Consider the following 18,837-nt stretch of genomic DNA (forward strand, 5'->3'; position numbering starts at 1 on the left):
GGGCACTTTATGAGACACAGTTAAACTTCAACTTTGTGAAGCATTTCGCGTGATTGGCTGTTTCAAAACAAACAGGATCGAGCTTGATCAGATAATGATTCTTAAAAATGGAAACATAGCCGGCGGATTGCCGGAAAATAGCCGCCGTGGTTGCGCTAGACGCACATCGGGATCGAAACAGAATAAAGAAGATAGAAATCGACAAAAATTTTACCAAGTTTTCCTAAGTTTCAAAAATGGTTCTAATTCAGTTGTGCAGTTTCAATTAGATTCTAACCTCATACTTACTTCGGCTTCTAAACTGAAGGGTATGAAACTTAATACTAATATCAGCTAGCAGTCGCTCTAATGAACTTTGATAATCTAATGCACTATGACTTAATGTCCGGCCTTTATCGGTTTATACCGTTTCCTTTGATTTTGCTCTTTTAACATTGACCTTAATCACTACTTTGGGAATTCAATGCGTGAAAGAATTTAGAATCAATTCAATTGAAACAGTGAGTGAGGTAAGTCAGAAGCCAAACGTGAAAACATGACTAATGTAAAACGAAATTTCATAGACTAATAAAAAAAACTAGACCTTGAACGGACTATAAGTGAATTGGGAAAACCATTTCTAAAAAATCAGACGAAATTTTGAAAATAAAAACAGAAAACCGATGTCAAAATGCCGCATGTGAACAAAAAACCACTAGCGAGAAATGGAAATTTGGTTTAAACAAAAAAGTAGACCTAGATTGAACTATGAATGGACTGGGAAAACTCTTTAGATCAGAAAAATGAAAACAGTACAAATCAAATTGAAATGGCCGCATGTGAACAAAATATTACTAACGAAAGAACGAATTTTGTTCAAGCACCGTTTTCTCATTTTTCTTTAAAATTAGAGCGAAAAAAATTCACGCCGCAAAACCAATCGCTTTTTGGCTCCATTTCCTGTTTCGGGGTGGCCAAAGTAACTATCCAATTTGACTTCAAAAATCATGAAAGTGTGTGAGCAGATCTTAAAAGACAGCGCCCCAACAAAATTCAAATTCTTTGAATTGTAAAAAGGCGGGAATTAATAAATCCCGCCGGCGGGAATTAATAAATCTTATGATATTAAGTAAGCAATCATATGTTTGCATTATACCAACTTTTATAAAAAATTTCAATGTATTTTATTGTCTAATTTTAATGTTTTATTCCCAGCTACGGCTTAGGGAGGCCAGCTTAAACTTAACTCAAGGGGGAGGGTTCGCTCATGCATGGTTACGCTAAATCTGTCGAATGATGAGGGTGGATCAAGGGAGGGAGGCGAGTAATGTAGGGTCGAAAGACAATTAGGCCCCAATTTTGCTGCTAATAAAAAGGATTAATATAGCTCAGCAAGATTTTTTGCAAGAATTCATTGTGCACGTTCTCTTAATGTTTTCAAACTTGTTTTTGTTCTTAATTACAATTTCCTGCAAATTTGTCAGCAACAGCGTGGCGTAAATTGAGAAAAATACTGAGCAAACGTCTCGGGGAAAACGCCTCTAACGTAATAAGACAAGCTTCTCAGAAAAATTCATGGGAAGCCAGCCGTTTTAATTTTTTAAAATGATTGATGCAACAGTCAATGAGTGGTTCATTTCAGGCACGGACAATCTATTCAACGCAAAACATAAAAAGGTAGGTGCTTTTTTAAAGCAGTAAAATGATAATCAAAATACTAAAATTTGAAACCTGCAATTCGTGCTCCGCCTTGGGAGCAACAACTCTCGGCTCTTAGCCCTCATTTCCTTCGGCCTTCCAGGAATATATTCTAGCATACGTATAATCGCAGGACTAATACAATTGCTCCCAACTTGTCGATTTGCTGTTATTTGTACTAAAAGTGTCTGGCGTTCATTTTGAGGCACCGTTTCACAAATGCTGCCAGCAGTAATTTAATAAACATAACCGATAAATGTCGAGCTAATTGCTCTCAAACGCCCGACGAGCGGTTGGCTCCGGTAGTAGTCTCCCCATCAGTTTAAGTTGAACGCATACTGAGAAATCAGTAAGCCGTAAGAATCTAAGAGAGCTACTCGGCCTATTAATACCCTCTGGGCTTTACCTGTCTGCCATTTTTGAAGACGCAAAGAGGAAACTGTCTGCCAGAAAATCGTTCAAGTGAAAGATCGCATATACAGACTGCATGCCTAATATAATTACTACAAATTCGCTTGAGGGCAATTATTCAACTCTTGGCTTCTAGGGATGCTAGCAATTGGGGAGGGAGTGACCGTTGTGTGGGAGCAGGAAGGGAAAGTCAAAAGACCGTGGTATGGAAGGAGGAAGGGAAAAGCGTGTGGGTGGAGTGTAAGCGTTGGGGGGGGGGGGGGGCTCTAGCCATGGGGGGTACACGGTTGCGAATGCTAGATGAGAGGTGGTTCAATCAGACAGGTGGAGGGTGGACAATTGAAGTGTTGAGGGGTAATGGGGGGGAGGGCTGATGGCGAGATAGGGTGTATCGCATTCCTAGAGTATAGTAAGGCCTAGGGCTCCATGATAACCTAATGCCCTGTGGGCGCTACTTGTTTATCCCGTTTTTGAGGACTAAAAGTCAAATGGGTCAGACGAAAAATTGGTTAAAAAACAAAATAACCGACTACTGTCGGGCGAATCGCTCTCAAACGACCGGTTGGTTTCGTCAGTAGCTAGCCACGGTTTAGTGAGGCTAGCTTTAGCTTATTTGAAGGGGAGTGAGGTGAGCGCAGCGTGGGGGTGCACCGGGGGGCTGATGTCAACAATGGGGGAGGGCCAACGGTGGGAGGGGATCTTTGACTGCACAGGGCCCTTACGGCCTGAACGATGTGCAGGGGTAGAGATTGGGGGAGAGTGGGAGTGAAGAAGGGAGGGGGTCAACCTCTAATAACCGCCCTTCACACCATAAGTATAAGTCTCCAAAATAGTTTCTCTTAAACGCATTTTTGGAGACTAGTCAGCCGAAAAGCTCTAAGAGAAATTAATGCCCACTGGAAGCTACCTTTTTATCCCGTTTTTGAGGACGAAAAGTTGAACGAGTCAGACGAAAAATCGGTCAAGCAAAAAATTGCATAAAAAACAGGACTAATATAATTGTTACAAATTTCATTTGACAGCAATTAAACCACAGAATGACTTCAGTTAAAGCATTTGAGTTACTCCGCGTATGTTGTTGGCAAATATACTTGGTTTCTGATATTTTTAACAACTCAAGTATGATGACTGACTCGCTTTATCAACTGGATTTTCGCTTTATCAACTAGATTTATCAGATTTTTTGGGGGCGACATGCACCTCGGACAAATCCACTTTGGGAGTGCAAGAAGACGTGTCTAAACACACGGCAATGATAACTGATGAAGCAAAAGGTAAATAGGAATAGATAACTCTAGTTCAATTTCTTTCCATAAAATTTCTTTACTTCCGATTACATATTTCAAATAGGATGCAGAAAACATTACACGCTAACGCAATTCAAAATTTCAACATCTCTATTTTTCTCTTAATTGAAAAGCCTTCATAATCGGCACATAGTTCTAGAATATGGTCCGTTGTTAGAATCCAGTCCCATATTTTCTCAAATCCATATATGTGAATTAGGAAGCAAAATTAAATTTACTGTTTCTATCAAACGATATTTTTTAATTTTATTTGTTCAGTTTCTGTCTCCTATTTGAAAAGATCAAGTGTTCACAGACAAACATCCAGTGTTGCTGGCAAATCAGAAAACCAAACTGCTCTTTCCAAAATTAGATTATATTCATTTACAAAAATAAAGTAGAGCAAAGTTTCACCAAAAGGAAAAGACTTTTCAATGATGTTGCAGACTTTTGCAAATTTCATCAAACAGAAAAACGCTCACAAGTATTCACAGTAACATCATTTATAACAGAACAACTACATCAATAATTCTTAAAGGCATTATAAAGAATCATTTTTAGAATAATATTTAGGTTAAGAAGAGTCTCTGCTATTTTACAAAATCAGGGGCAGTTTGAAGAGTTTGAAGCCGCAAAGCATTCCGGGCAGCCTTGAGACGGCGTTTAACATAAACAGGTACCATTTTCTCCCAAAACACATAATCCAGTCCATTGTTATTGTTTCTATACGCAGATGTGGTTATTGATACATGATGGGGGCTACAGCTGTTATTATTAGTCTCTCCCTCGACTGTAGGATCAATTGGTGATGGTTGTTGTCTTTGCGTGTTCTGAGAACAACTGTTGTCGGTTGATGAGGAGGCAGCTGTTGCTGCCGTTTTCATGTTGCCATTCTGCACAGCTTTCTTCATCATATGACATACAGTTTCGTAAAAGTAACACTAAAACAAATACACAACACATCTGTAGACAATAGCAGTCTTTCCGTAAATTTAAGATAGATTGCTCGAATAGCTGAGACCCCCGTGCCTCAAAATACAGACAGAAACGGATACAAAAATAAGTTGAAAAAGTTATCAGCGCCTCTTAAAAAACCATGAAAGTTTCATATGAATTCATATGGGTTGTTTAATTTGACCTTCAAAAAATTCAAAAAAGTTAAGTTTTTACAGCGCGAAAATTTCTTTTTTGAGTGACGTAAGTCATGCATGATCAAAATCTAGTCACGACAGGCGGGGCAATTTGATTCAGAGTGGGTTGTATCCTACAGAACTTTTTTGGTTGCAAAATCTTTCGACCATGGAGAGGTTCGATCCCGCGATCACCCGGATAACAGCCAGATACCTTAATCACTCAGCAACACTGTGCTCACATTTAGATACTGCAAATATCATGAAGTAAAGCGTAAAAAATCAAGCAAAATTATGTTCTAGAACAAATGTACAACCAAAAATGTCCGTCAGATGACGAAACAAAAAACAAGCCAGTAGAACACCAAAAACGACTCGAAGAGTCGTCCAATATAACCTCTGCACTAACCTCTAAAATTACCTGGGGAAGGGGAGCGGTTGGTGTGCGGGGGGGGGGGGGTTGGCTGGTTAGGGGGTGTCTGTAGTTTGAGGAGGAACGACTGTTCTGGAAAGCAAAATTTTCAATATTATCTTTTAACCTTGAATAATAGCAGCAGTTCCTCATTACTAAAACCTACCCGGAAAATTGAAGGAAAATAGCCACCGTTGATTCCCAAAACCAACAACGGGATTGAAAGAAGAGAAAAACTAATGAAAATGATTTTTGTACAAACAGTTTTAAAGTGCAAACTATTTTGCTTTCATTTTGGAGCTGAACATACTCCTGTTTCGTAGAAAGACGACACAAGGGCTAATATCAATACCAATAAGCATTAATGTTGGTAACTAAGAACAAACTTCGAGCAACGGGCATCTAAATTTGAGCTCTTGAGTTTATGCCGCTTATATTTCTAATTTCGTTTTTTGATACTGACTCTGTTCAATTTGAATTGCTTTTCTGAGCAACTGCTGTCTATAAACACTTTTAGCAGAATGAGAGAAGAATGAAGCAAGCCTAGAGAAGTCAAAAATATATCACGCAAAATGTTGAACAAGCTGTGGACTAAGGTAAAGCGAAAAAAATTTTACTCGGCGAAGAAAATAGCAGGAAAAGCCCTGACGTACAATTCAAAGAATTTTCATTGACTAAACAGAAAACTAGACATAGAACGGACTATGAATGGACTGGGAAAACCAGTTAGAAAAAAATCTGATCCAAAAAAATTGAAAAAAAAACAGTAAAAATCAAAGTCAAATTGCCGCATGTGAACAACTGGCGAGAAAGCGAATTTTAGTTCAAACACCGTTTTCTCACTCTACTTTAAAATAAGAGTGAAAAAATTTCACACTAAAACCACTCGTCTTTCCGCTCCACTTCCTGCCTCGGCGTGACCAAAATCACTACTCCAATTTGACTTCAAAAATCATGAAAATGTGTGATAATATCCATAAAATAAGTCAAAGTCCAAATCATGAAAAAACTTGCTTCAACAAAAAAGGCTGTAAATAGCCGATACCCCTCTTCGAGTTGTAAAAACCAGAAGCATCGATATGCAGCTACCCTCAGCCTACAGCTTCGCAGTTACAAAAAGAATTTTAGAGGCCATAGATTATCTGCTGGGCAAGCGCGTATACATTCACTACTATTTCTTGAACTATTGATGAAAAAAATCCTTGATGAAGGATCTACAATAGATTCCAAAAAAAAATTAGGAAGGAGCTCTACGAGCGGTGCACAGCAAGTTAATACCGTCCGGGCTTTACGAGTTCTCCCATTTTTAAGGACGAAGACTCAAATGGTCAGACAAAAAATTGGTAAGAGAAAAATCGCATGAAAAAACCGCATGACTAATATAACTGCTACAAACTTTTACATAACACTTGAGTAACTAGCTTTAACACGCATTGACTATCTTTGACAACCAAGCTTGATAATTTATATAACTAGCCGCTTCAAATTGTACAAGATTTTGTGAAACTTTAAGAGCAACATGATCAAAAGCATCTGATTTAGTACATACACTAATATAGCAGGCAGATTGCCGGAATAGCTGCAAAATAAACTTGCTTGCAGTAGAATACAGGTAGAAAAAGATATAGATATGATTTCAAAAAGTTATTACCGCAACAAAGAAATTACAAATTTCAATCAAAGAGTGCGTATAACTAAAAACATTTTTGGATGAAACCGATTAGACAAATGAGGTTGGACACCCAATGCTTGGCGTAATTTCCGCAAACATTATGCACTCGGCTATCAGACCCTTGTTCTCAATTATTTTACAACCAAACAAAAAACATGATTTCTGAATAAGAGTAATTTAGATCACGCAAAAAGCAAGAAGAAAATCAAGCGTGAAGGAGTCAATGAAGAAGTCAACCAAGAGAAAGTTCTAGAACAAAAGTAAAACAAAGAAAACGTGAAAGGATGAAACAAAAACAGCCGGCAGAACTCCGGAAGCAACTTGAAGCGTCTGGCCTTCAGTAATAGCAACTGCGACAACCATTTATTATCCGGAAGCAATTATTCTTTACCAGAGTTTAAGTAAAAGATTGGATGAAAAAATAATCCGTTGTCATAGAATCAGAATTGGCATCATTAAAGCACGCAAACAAAAACACGTATGGCCTCGCTCAAAAAAACATAGAACAGACGCTCAGATCTGAATTTTAAGTGAAATTTTGACAGAGAAGTCATCAAGAAATCTTGAAACCGCGATATTTCGTAATAGGAACACATCTGGTGAAATTGAAGAACCGAAATGTTTCAGACAAAAAACTGATAAACTTAAAATACCGACCGGGTTAATATTTATCACAAATTAACCGGTCTTAAAAATTCTTAACTCAGCAATTCAAAAGAAACATTGCGAAAGCATAAGGCAGCAAACATTCTTGGAAACTGAGTGAAAACGTCGTCTGAGTCTCAGGCTAACAAACTTTTATTTTTGGCTTCATATCATTTTCAAAATCTTTTACATTAATTTTTTGGAGCATGTATCTAACAACAAATTTATAATATGGAAAAATTCAAATATAACAGGAAAAAGACAAATAAAAAGCTTAAAACTCAAAGACGAAAAATCCTTCATTGCAAAACCCGGGCGCAAGAAATGTAACCAAAAAAGATATCGCTGCCGAAAAATATCAGAAACACCAGAAAATCAAAATAATGGTAATTCCAAAAAAAATTCAGTCGCAATTTCGCATTTTTTTAAAACCAACTATCAACAAAAAACTGAAAAACTGAAGAAAGAAGGATATCAGCAATTTTCAACGAATAGATCCAAAGCAATTAAAAATATAGGCAATGGTAACAACTCAACACGGTTATCAGCAACCAGAAAAATATTGAAACAAAGAAACCACCAAACATTTAAAATTTAACAATAAAAATTTTTACAGCAAGTGCCAAAATACTGTCGAAATCAAAATTATCACAAAAACATTCAATCGGATTAATAGCTCTCAAATGACAGGCGTGTATGATTTAATTTTTAGGTGTTGTAACTTATAAACGCTTTATGGGCGCGAAAAAACACCTCCACAGGGGGTTCGAACCACTGACCTCCAGTTTGGCAGTCTGACATCTTAACAACTCGGAAACAATGCCTATGATTTCCGTTGTTCGCCATCGCTTTTACCAACGAACTTTACTTTAGAACGAGATGACTCAGATAACTCAAAACTGAAGAACTAAAGTGTGATAGTCACTCAAGAAGTCAAATAATGCTTAGGGGCAAAAACGGGCAAGCAAATATTTTGCAAAAAAGATCAACGCGGTAACAATAGTTGCTTCAAAGTTCGCTCGAGAGCAATTTAAAACAAAGAGAACTCACGTCGAAAACAGATGCAATCAATGCGTGAATCTAAAGGAACATTACCATACACATTGATTACAAAAAATCCACTTCTTTGAGAACCAAAAATGAAGATTGAAGATAACAAATTAAAAAAAGCTGGATAATGACATAAATAGCCAATATAGCTTCGTAAATCTACAGTTTCAAAAGACAGTAAAAGAAACATGCCAAAAAAACCTTTTTTAAAAAAAAAAAGATGCCATATTCTAATTGAGAATCTGTATCAATTATTGCTGCTTGCATTCAGTTCGCTCAAAGAAACTTTAATTAGAGGGACACATACTCACGTCACCTTATCTCATTGAAGTAACAAACTGAATTTCAGACTGAGGAAGTCATTTTTGTGAGTGAGATAAGTCGCGTGTGACCAAACATTTGATCACGCAAATAACAAAAACTCGTGAGAAAAATAAGGTCACACACGTAATTCAAGTGAAATTGCGTGAACGAATGAACAAAAAGCAAATTTGAAGTGATAGTGACGTCATATGGAGGTTAAAATCTTGGCGAAATAGAAAAAACCATAGCAGGACAAGTTTTGATTAACAATTGAAAGAATTGACTTAACTAATGACCTTGAATTAAATATTTCACCACAACATCAACCTAAGACAAGCAAAGCACCCTATATGCGCAAAAATGAACAAAAGAATCTAAAACCAATTAGAAAATTTCTACCAAGATTTAGTTTGGGAATGCCTAAAAAGCCACCAATTTTTAGAAAAATTGAATGAGCAGAAATATTGATTTAGAAATACAGAATGAGTACATAATACAACAACCTTATGGGATTCAATGACAGACCAAGCAAATGACAGACAGTCAAAGAAAAATAGCAAAAATCAGAAACATTAGAAACCAGAGTCAAAGACTTGTCACTGACGTGAAAAAGCCAAAAAACAGCGCGAACAGAAAAAAATACAGCACACCAATACAATCCAAAATACTTCGGATTGTAGAAATCCGAGAGAAAGCCAATAAAAGCACCAGCTATCACTAGCTATCACTGTGTGGCTATAAACTAAAAAATTGGCAAATTTAAGACAACTTTGCACTTCAACCGCCGCATTATTTCGCTCTCAAAAAAGCTGTATGATCAATCCACATGGTTAGATATTGATGCAGCGTCGATCAAAAAATAATTCTACAAAAACCGAACTTCTAGCAAAGAAAAATTGAGCCAAATTGGAGAAAAACGGCCGAAAACTTATCTATATGCGCAATCTCTCACAAAGACACTTTTCAAAGACGAACAGTCAATCATTAACGTAGCGCATGAAAAAAATACTTTTCTAGCTCGTAGAAAATTAGTTAACACGCCAATTTTACTCACAATGGGTCAAAACGCCGGCTGAACAGATAAGGCTTCCGGTAAAAAAAAACTTCAAGAAAACCACTACTCCTTTTCAAGTCGTAAAAACCAAGAGCACCACAATATATCTATGTGGTGTTATTTAACCTTCTCTTTTGCCGGATGGTAGACATTTGTGATTGTCTTGAGGATTTTGAGATCCTTCTTGTATGCTTCGAGTACTTTGGACAGCTGCTCTCTGTCCTGGTCATTCAAGTACAACATTGACTCCCACAGTTCTTTCCGAGTGGCCAACAAAATGTCACCACAGAACACCAATGCAAGCTAAAAAAACACAAGTGCAGAATTTTGAATTCTGCGTTCTCACCCTTATCCCGACAAGTCTTATTTCATTTCTCAGTTCAATCTAACACGATGAACCACAAGGGTATGAGATATTTCATTGCCCACGATTGGATGAATAAATGCTACAATAATAAGTTAGAAGTTAAATCCTTCTCGATAACCCTCCTTGAATGTACTCTCCTTTTCTTCCCACTAAATTTAATTGAAGAATTTCTCTCGAACGACTAGTGGGAGCTCTAATCAATTGCAGCCTGCTTCAGTCGGTGGGGGGGGGGGGGGGGGAGGGAGGGCGGGGAGCCTAAATGGGACTAAGAAGTTAAATAGTGGGCTTCAAATAACCACATTAGAGGTTAACATATACCACTAATAACATTTAAAGTTAAAAAATGGCACCAGTTTCGGCGCACTTTTCATTGTTCCGACCCCGCTTGTGGGGGGAGGAACTATATACTCAAATGGGTTTTTTTTTGCTCAGTCAATTTTGGCTGATCGATATATTCATCGCAGAGAAATGTGAGTGGTATCATTAAAAAGCTGGTCCAGCGTAGAATTCAAAATTAAAAAGATTTTTTTGATTTTCGTTTTTCGAGGAGTTATCGAGGATTGAAGTTTTGTGTGAACACGGGACATTTGATCACTTTTAGTGTGATTTTTCTATAAATTAAGATATTTTCTTTAAAAATAGTATTTCAAACTTAAATATCTTGCCAAAAAAAACCAATTTCGTGTTCCTAATAGGCTAAAAGCGATAAAAAAAGATTAGTTCTTATCTCATAGGGAGCTTCAATATCAAAAAAAAAATCGAAATCTATCTCAGAGCTCTTTTTTCTACTTTTTTTTGTTTTTTTTTCAAGTCACCTAGAGACAATTCACTTTTCAAATCGAGGTTCCATTAACGACAAATTCCTTTACAGTCAAATGAAGCCCACGGAACAAAAGAATTGTTTTCATGGAACTGCTCATTTTTTAAATTCGACTCTGGATTTTCGTAATTTTAATTGAAATTTTGAATTTCTTTTTGAGGTTTAACTAATTTTTTGAAGACTTATGGCATGAACTCGTTGACCAACAGTGCAATATGTTCCGTAATGAGAACTAAATGAGCATATCTAGTGCTTTGAGTGGACAGCTAATGGCTGTTAAGACTTTAAGAATTTAAAAATAAGTTTTCGATTTTTTTTTGAACATCAACCAATCATAAACTTATTATCGTGAACTGTATGCCATTCTCTGTGATGAAAGCACCCTCTTCCGTCATACTGTGACCAAATTTGATCTAGTTGGCGGTTTTATCTTCTAACTTTTAGTAATACGACTTCAATGACACAAGATTTCTAAAAGTTTTAAAACTTTTTTTGAAAATTTCCGTATTATTGGTTACTTTTTAAATCTTATCACATTATCAAAAAATTGACAGCTCCTGTTGGCTTAAAGAAGACGTTCAGTGGATCACAGATAAGTTTTTCAGAGAAAAACCTATGGTTTCAAATGGCTTCCACCTTTTCTTCTCGCACTTCTCTAGTGAATTTTTGGTTTTTGCCTGATTTTGTTGTTGTTTTCATAGTCATAAGACTTGTTCTGATGTCTTATTGATCACCTATGCATGGCAAAAATCCCCATACTCCTATTGAAGCATATTCGAGCGATTTTATTGACTTTTGTTGAAAATTTTTGAAATTTATGGCTGTAAAGAGTTTAAAAACAATTTTTCGAAATTTTTTTGAACATTAACCAATCTTTAAATTTTTGTGAACTGTTAGTCAATCTCAGTATTGACAGAACCCACTTGCTTTGACTGAAACTAATGTAAATTTTTTTGGCGGTTTTATCTTCTAACTAATGATAATATGACTTCAATAACACAAGAATTCAAAATCTTAAAAAAATTGATCTTTTCGTATTATTGGTTACTTTTGACGTCTTATCATATTATCCAAATATTATACACATCCAAATATTAATCTAATCCCAATGGCTTGGAAAAAACATTCAGAGGATCACAGATAAAGGTTTCAGAGAAAAGCTAATGGTTTAAATGGCTTCGAAACTTTCTTCTCGCACTTTCCTACTGAATTTTGGTTTTTGCCTGTTTTTGTTGTTGTTTTCATAGTCTTAGGACTTATTGTGATCTCTTATTGATTATCTGTCCATGACAACATCTTTTTCCTGCCATCGTTTTATTTCTGAGCGTAGTTATTGGCCTCCGTTAAAAGCTTTTTGTTTTTAATGGCCTTGTTTTTAAGTGCCTGCGACACCTTTCTCGCTCAATTTTTTTCTTGAAATTGATGTTTTGCCTGTTTTTTTTCTTTAGGTAGCCGTTAATTGCTGACCATTCTCTCAAGCTTGTAATTGATGATTGAATAAATGATGTTAACCGAATCATTTAGTCAGTTTATAGCCTTTAGTCTTAAAGTTTAGGATATACATTTTCAAACATTTTCAGTTTTTGTTGTTCTTTTCGTCAAATTGTAACTTATTTTCATCAATGAGAGGTCACATCAGATTTCTTGTATTCCGAAAATAACCTATCTACTGATATTATTAGTCACCGATGCTTTGTTTTGGGACAATATGCGTTTTTCTAAACATTTTTTGAGTGGTCATTTTTTGCGCTTCTTTTTCTCTTCTTTCAGAACAATCGCGTAGTAACAGATCTCAATGGTTTACAAATTTGGCCCAAGTAAACTTATTTAATCTCTCGGTATAATTGCTGCAGCTGAATTTGTTGAAATAAGAATTGAATTAAAAATATAATATTCAGATAATAGCTAATGATTTTAATGGTAGCAATAGTTTGTGTTTTCGCAAATCGCTTCTAATTTTTTAAGTTTTTCTTTGGTTCGTTTCTAAGTCTTAAACTACCCAAAGACAAGGCCATTTGGTTTTGTAGTAACTTCTTAGTAATTTATCATGGATTTTAAGCAAGTTAAAGACTAATGATTTTTAAGACTTTTGAAATTTCTTGGTTTAAAAAATGTTGATTGATTTTTGAATTTCGCCTCCTTGATCGTTCTCTTTGTTGACTTGTAACTTAGTCCCATTAATAAAACTTTCCATTCAGTGTATAAATAGGAGAAATTAAGCTTGAGTAGTTAAGGTTTTATCTTACTGCATTTTGACGTTGTTACTATGTGCTTTTAAAGTTAGATATTCAGTTTTTGCCGTGAAATTTTCGTTCTTGCTTTGTTTGTTTGGTTGTTTTTTGTCTCGTAGTCTCTTTAAGGTCAGATCTCATTGACGCTGTAATAAGGCATGGCATTATGTAATTCAATTAGTAGATGGGTTGTGTAACGATTGTTTTAAACTCAAACATCTATCTTTGTTATTTCTTCATTTGGTTGACAATTAAGTCAAAAATGTAGATGAGGTCGGGTCGGAACATCATGTGCGACCACACATTAACGAGCCGCCTTGTTTGACTTTTAGTATTAAATTGCCGCCAATTGAATTCAGCTGCTTGAAATTGTGATTGAGAGAATTTTAGATAACGCGAAATGCAAAAAGTCAAGGGCGTAAAAGTCACTCGAAAAGTCAAAATTGTCAAGCGAAAATTTTGCGTAAAAAAGAGACACACACGTTACGTTTACAATAATTGCTATGACCTTCGTTCAAGAGCAATTAAAAATCAGTCGTTTATATAGAAAAGCTTTAAATCCTCATCTTGCATACTATAGAGACAACAAATATTAAAATAGAACCCACAAGGTGCAATTTCCCCTTAAAGTTGCCAGTTCTATCATTTAGAAACAGAGCGCAAATAATTGATTGCATTAAATGGAGCATCAAGAGCCCAAAATTACAACTATCTCAATTTGTACTTCAGCTCGATGAACAATTCTTCTTTAGATTTAAAAAGACCACTTGACATTCAAACATGTGATCTTTTCTCTTTAACTTACAAGACTGCTTGATTGAAGCTAATTGGATGCCATTTAGTGTTCCGTTATATATTTTTCTGTTTAATATTGAGAACTCTGGTATGACTGTTCGCTCTACGGCTTTTAATGAAACTATAATTTGATATAGGTTCTAACAGTTCTGAGTTTGGAGTCATTCGAGTATATGGATGGCTCTGAGCTCTCTTTCACAGCATCTGCCAACAAATCAGAGGCCCTGTCACACATAGTCACTATCGTCTCATGGGAGGCGCCATCTTTACTCTCCAGCAAGATTCGTCTCGCAATCACGCTTGTCTGTACTGCTAGAGCCAGTGAGCTTCTGAAAGTAGATTTTACTGCAAAATTTACCAAATTTTGTATTGCAAAAATTACCAAACAAAATTTAAGTTTGGTTTCTTTACAACTGAAAATGCTGTAATTATGATTGCCATTGCTGTATATCATTAGCCGCAAATCGCAAACTTTAAACTATTCAACGTCAAAAATACAAAGCCATAAAGAGCAAAAAAAACATGCAACATCGAAAATTCACTGAATTTTTGAAATCCAAATGAAACTTCTATAATTAATTGATTCGTAAAAAAAGTCGCAGTAGCAGCTGATGAAATAGCTTACAAGCTGTCAAAAATACTTACTCGATTTTCTTGAGCTGTTCGGGCATGTCCTCTACGAGTACTCCGAGCGTCTGGTTGCTGGCCACGTGGTCATCTCCCCCACACTGGAACCACTGCTGTGCCTGGACTGCATTGACAATGGACGCCCACCAGAAGGAGGTACAATCATTCATTGTCTTCACAGCGGATATGGACACAGAGGATGACAACGATTCTGTCCTCTCCTGACAACAAACAATTCTTCCGTCTCGTGGTTAATCATAAACCTTATTTCCCAAGATATTTATTGAATTTAACAAATCCTGATTTTTTCTAATCAACATAATTTGAAACTGAATGAGAGCATTATAGATGACACAAAATCAATTCAAGCGTCACAAAATTGATCAGATAAAAATACTGCAGATACCACCAATAGGGACCACATTATTGCTGCAATGTCTTTTAATAATAATAATAATAAATTGTTTTCGGAACAGACAAACAAAAACAAATGTAGATATATTTTTACACATTTTGTATACACACATACTGAACCGAGAGAACACCAAAAGGCAGTGTTGCCTCGTCATGTGCTGCCTCATGAAGCAGAAAAATTAGCGTCTTGATACATTTCAATTAATTGGTTCGGAAAAACATGAAGAGAAAAAAAACTCAGCACTGCCTAATATAAAGTTATCACGAACCGATTAGCAAAATCTTTACAACCTATTATCGACAGTTTTGCAATTTCTTCGGTGAAACGAGGTTGAAATTTTAGTATTTTTACCAACAGTTTTCTTGCTCTTGCTGAAAAGATCTTACTGTTAATTGGTCCTTCATATGAAAATTTTAAGTGTTTTGCGCATATTCTCTGTGATTTAATTTTGTTTAAATCATTCATTCTCAAAAAAGCATTTCTTGTACTGCACTCATTTAGCTCCCTTGTTTTTTTAATAACTAATTTCAATAGCTCATAAATGTAACTCTTCTATGTTATAGATTTTTGCTGCAATTCTAAAGTCCTCAATTGACTCAAATTTACGTTTCCCATATATAATTCTCGCTAGATGTTTGATTTTGTTATTTAGTTTCTTGATATCACTCTTTAAAGCTGTACCATGGAATAAAACTCCATACTGTAAGATCGGCAGCACATAAGTTCTATAAGCTAAAATTAATAATTTTTATGTAAGACAATTCTCAGCTTAAAGAATGTAGCACAAAAAACATTCGTTTTACGAATCAAATACTGATTGTGATCTTTATAATTTATTTTCTCGTCAATCAAGATTCCAAGATACCTCACCGATTTTTTGTTTTCAATGTGATTTCTCTCAATTGATATTTGATTGCTTTTGTTTTCCACCCTTTTTGGAAAACTGAAAAAAAAATTTATCGAAGTTCAAAGTTATCTTATTTTTGTCCAACCAATCACTGGTTTGTTTCACGCCTAAGACAAGCTGACTAAGATCTGATTGACTGAGTTGTATCAAAGCTGTGTCGTCGGCGTAAAGGGTCATTGTTAGGTCTATTGTTGCCTCCGGAAGATCGTTTACATACAAGATAAACAGTAATGGTCCCAAAATTGAGCCGAGTTACACCTATTTTTAAAGGTAAAAATGAGGATTCAGTATCTCCGCAACGTTTCTTTTTGTTCTCTGTTTGTTAGATAGCTTTTTATTAAGGTGTTGATAGCTCCACGGAATCCCATTCTCCACAATTTTTACGAGAATTGAATGATCTAGTGTATCAAAAGCCTTTTTTAAGTCCAGAAAGATTGCATGTGTTGAATGTTGCTTGTGTGTTTAAATTGTATCTGATTGAGTCCACAACTGATATCAAGTCATCTATGGTGCCTAGTTTTGATCGAAAACCAAATTGATCGTTGTGTAGTTGATTTGTATGTTTGAGGAAACTGGTCATTTTTATGGAGATAATATCAGTAAAAAATGGAATGAGTCTGTAATTATTAGCTTCAAAAACATTTCCAGACTTGAAAATTGTGATAGCAATTTGATAGCAAATATTAAATTGGCCCAATCTTTCAAATGGTCCTTGTTCATAGTTTCCCAGTAATTCATAATCAATGCTAAGCGAACTTATGTTTCCTCAATAATGGAAAAATGTTTGTTTACCTTCTTTCGACAAGTGAGGGTAGCTCTCTCTGAGTCGAGTATAGGTTCGCTACTTCTAGAGGGCAGGGAACTCTTGTTCCTAGTGAGTGCTGGGTTCTGGTTGCTTCGGAATCCACATACTGCCATTGTGTTCTGTAGGGCCAGACTTCTCGATGATATCTCGCTTCTTCCCCTGGAAAGTATCACCAACCATTTCACATTTACCAAATCGGAGCTGGGTCACGATTTTTTTATACAAAGCCAGTCAATTGCCTTTTTATTTTTCAAGCTGGATAGAGATCTCTATGCTGCGTTCTACCTGATCGGCTCTGCATTTTTTTAATCTGTAGATCTTGGAAGCATCGACAAATATATTTGAGAAAGGGAGTCGTTTGTGACTTTCCAGTAACACCATTTCTAATAATCGGCATCGCAATTGTTTTCAAGTACGTTCGAAAAACTATTCTATCAGTATTTCGTAACACCTAGTTCGGAAACCGGCTGTTTCCCTATTTACAAATATAGCCCCATTATGGTATAATTACAACCGGGGGTGTCTACAAGTTTAGATTCCGGTCCAAATCTGGGTCGCCGGTTTGGGTATATAATGGGACACTATATAACTATAATCGGACACTTTATAAGCTCTATATAAATTGAAACGCAGAATCTTTGTGATTAAAGACGCTACAAAATTTTGCTTTAATTAATGAACATAGCCGGCAAATCGCTGCCGTTGACACAGATCGTGAAGGACACCGAAAAAGAAAACAGAGCCGGCAGCTTGCCGGAAAATAGCCGCGATAGACGCTTGTGCCCTTCCATGGATTGAAACACCTGAAAACATAAAATAGACTGAGTGACCAAGCAGAACAAATGACGTCACGGGCACAAATTTTAACTGCAAAGCAGTGAAAGTCACTGAAATTGGAAAAGTCAATTTCAGGAAGTCAGGTCACAAGAATCATCGATGGAGACGACGAATTAAACAAAAGCATGATGTCACCAATAATAGCCGCCATCGCTTCGCGGTTATTAAAAAAGATCAAAATTAACAGAATTTGTTTCTAAGTGTTCCAATTTGATGTCCAGTTTCAGTTAAATTCAGACTTCTTTTTAACTACATAACTGAAGGCTATTAAGTTCAATATTAATGCCAGCTAGCAGCCGATTTATACTCTTTGATAAACCAACAAATTTGCTTCAGCAAAAAAACAAAACCTGAAGAATTCCGGAAACAACTCGAAGAAGCCTTAGCCAAAACAAAACGAGTCTTTCAAATTACCAGTATCTGATGGCAGTAAACATCAACACAGAGAAACTAACAATCCTAAACATGACCAACTAACGTCGGGCGAATTGCTCTCAAACGACCGAAGAGCGGTTGGCTTCGTCAGTAGCTAGCCATGGTTTAGTGAGGCTAGCTTTAGCTTGATTCGACCCTGCAACTTTTAGTTTTCTAGTCTTGTTAGTAAATAAATCAAATTAAAATATTGCAAAATTTAAAAAAGCTTCTAGATTTCGCAGTAAAAATGTTCGAAACTATTTTCTGGCTAGTAAACCAGTTATGTCAAGTAAACCATCTGCAAGGCTTGAAAAGCTTCGTTGGCCAGTAATGATCGTTAAACTCAGAAAAGGGTAAAATTCTTGCTAAAATTCAAGATTCTTGCTAAAATTCAAGACATTAAAAATTCTGGCTAAAATTCTTGCTAAAATTCAAGACATTCTTGCTAAAATTCAAGACATTCTTGCTAAAATTCAAGACATTAAAAACTCTTGCTAAAATTCAAGACATTAAAAACTTCAAAACCATTTCATTGTCTCAAGAGACTATCCAGTATCCCTATTTCAAGCTTAAAACAGTTTCACTGGCTCATAAAGATCCATAAACTTGGAAGAAGATAATAATTTTCCAAACTTGAAAAAATTAAATTTTATCAAAAAATTGCTGACGCTGGAGTCACTAAAATATTGAAAACCAATCTATTAACTCTAGAAACCATGCAACAGCTTTACATCAAACCTTGGAGGAGGTCCCTAGTACCCTGGTGCGAGAATAAACGATGAAAAAATTCAAAAAAATTCAAAAAAAAACTTGAAATTTCAAATATTTTTTGGAAATTGCTGAAAATAAAATCTTGAAAAACACTCCATTACACCTATAAGCTATGCAGTAATCTATAATCAAAAATAGAGGAGGTTATATGGCTCTAGAGGCTAGAGAAACCTAAAAAATGACAAAATTTTCAAAAAAAAATTGCAAG

The 18,837-nt window shown here is 35.8% G+C and overlaps 1 protein-coding gene across 5 annotated transcripts in view; it reads right to left on the minus strand.

Moving 5' to 3' along the window:
- Window positions 1-3,729: 3,729 nt before the first annotated feature.
- Window positions 3,730-18,837, minus strand: part of LOC142353142 (uncharacterized) — a 78,852-nt gene continuing 63,744 nt past the window's right edge. For all 5 annotated transcript variants that reach the window (XM_075405354.1, XM_075405353.1, XM_075405351.1 and 2 more), the window contains 5 exons: window positions 16,595-16,766; window positions 14,499-14,701; window positions 13,999-14,182; window positions 9,767-9,943; window positions 3,730-4,315 (listed from right to left, as the gene is read on the minus strand). In XM_075405354.1, the coding sequence (XP_075261469.1) occupies window positions 3,965-4,315; window positions 9,767-9,943; window positions 13,999-14,182; window positions 14,499-14,701; window positions 16,595-16,766 (1,087 nt within the window). In that variant the 3' untranslated portion in view covers window positions 3,730-3,964. The remainder of the gene's footprint in view (window positions 4,316-9,766; window positions 9,944-13,998; window positions 14,183-14,498; window positions 14,702-16,594; window positions 16,767-18,837) is intronic.

This window comes from Convolutriloba macropyga, chromosome 14, assembly GCF_964194025.1.
Source record: "Convolutriloba macropyga chromosome 14, txConMacr16.3, whole genome shotgun sequence".
Taxonomy (NCBI): domain Eukaryota; kingdom Metazoa; phylum Xenacoelomorpha; order Acoela; family Convolutidae; genus Convolutriloba; species Convolutriloba macropyga.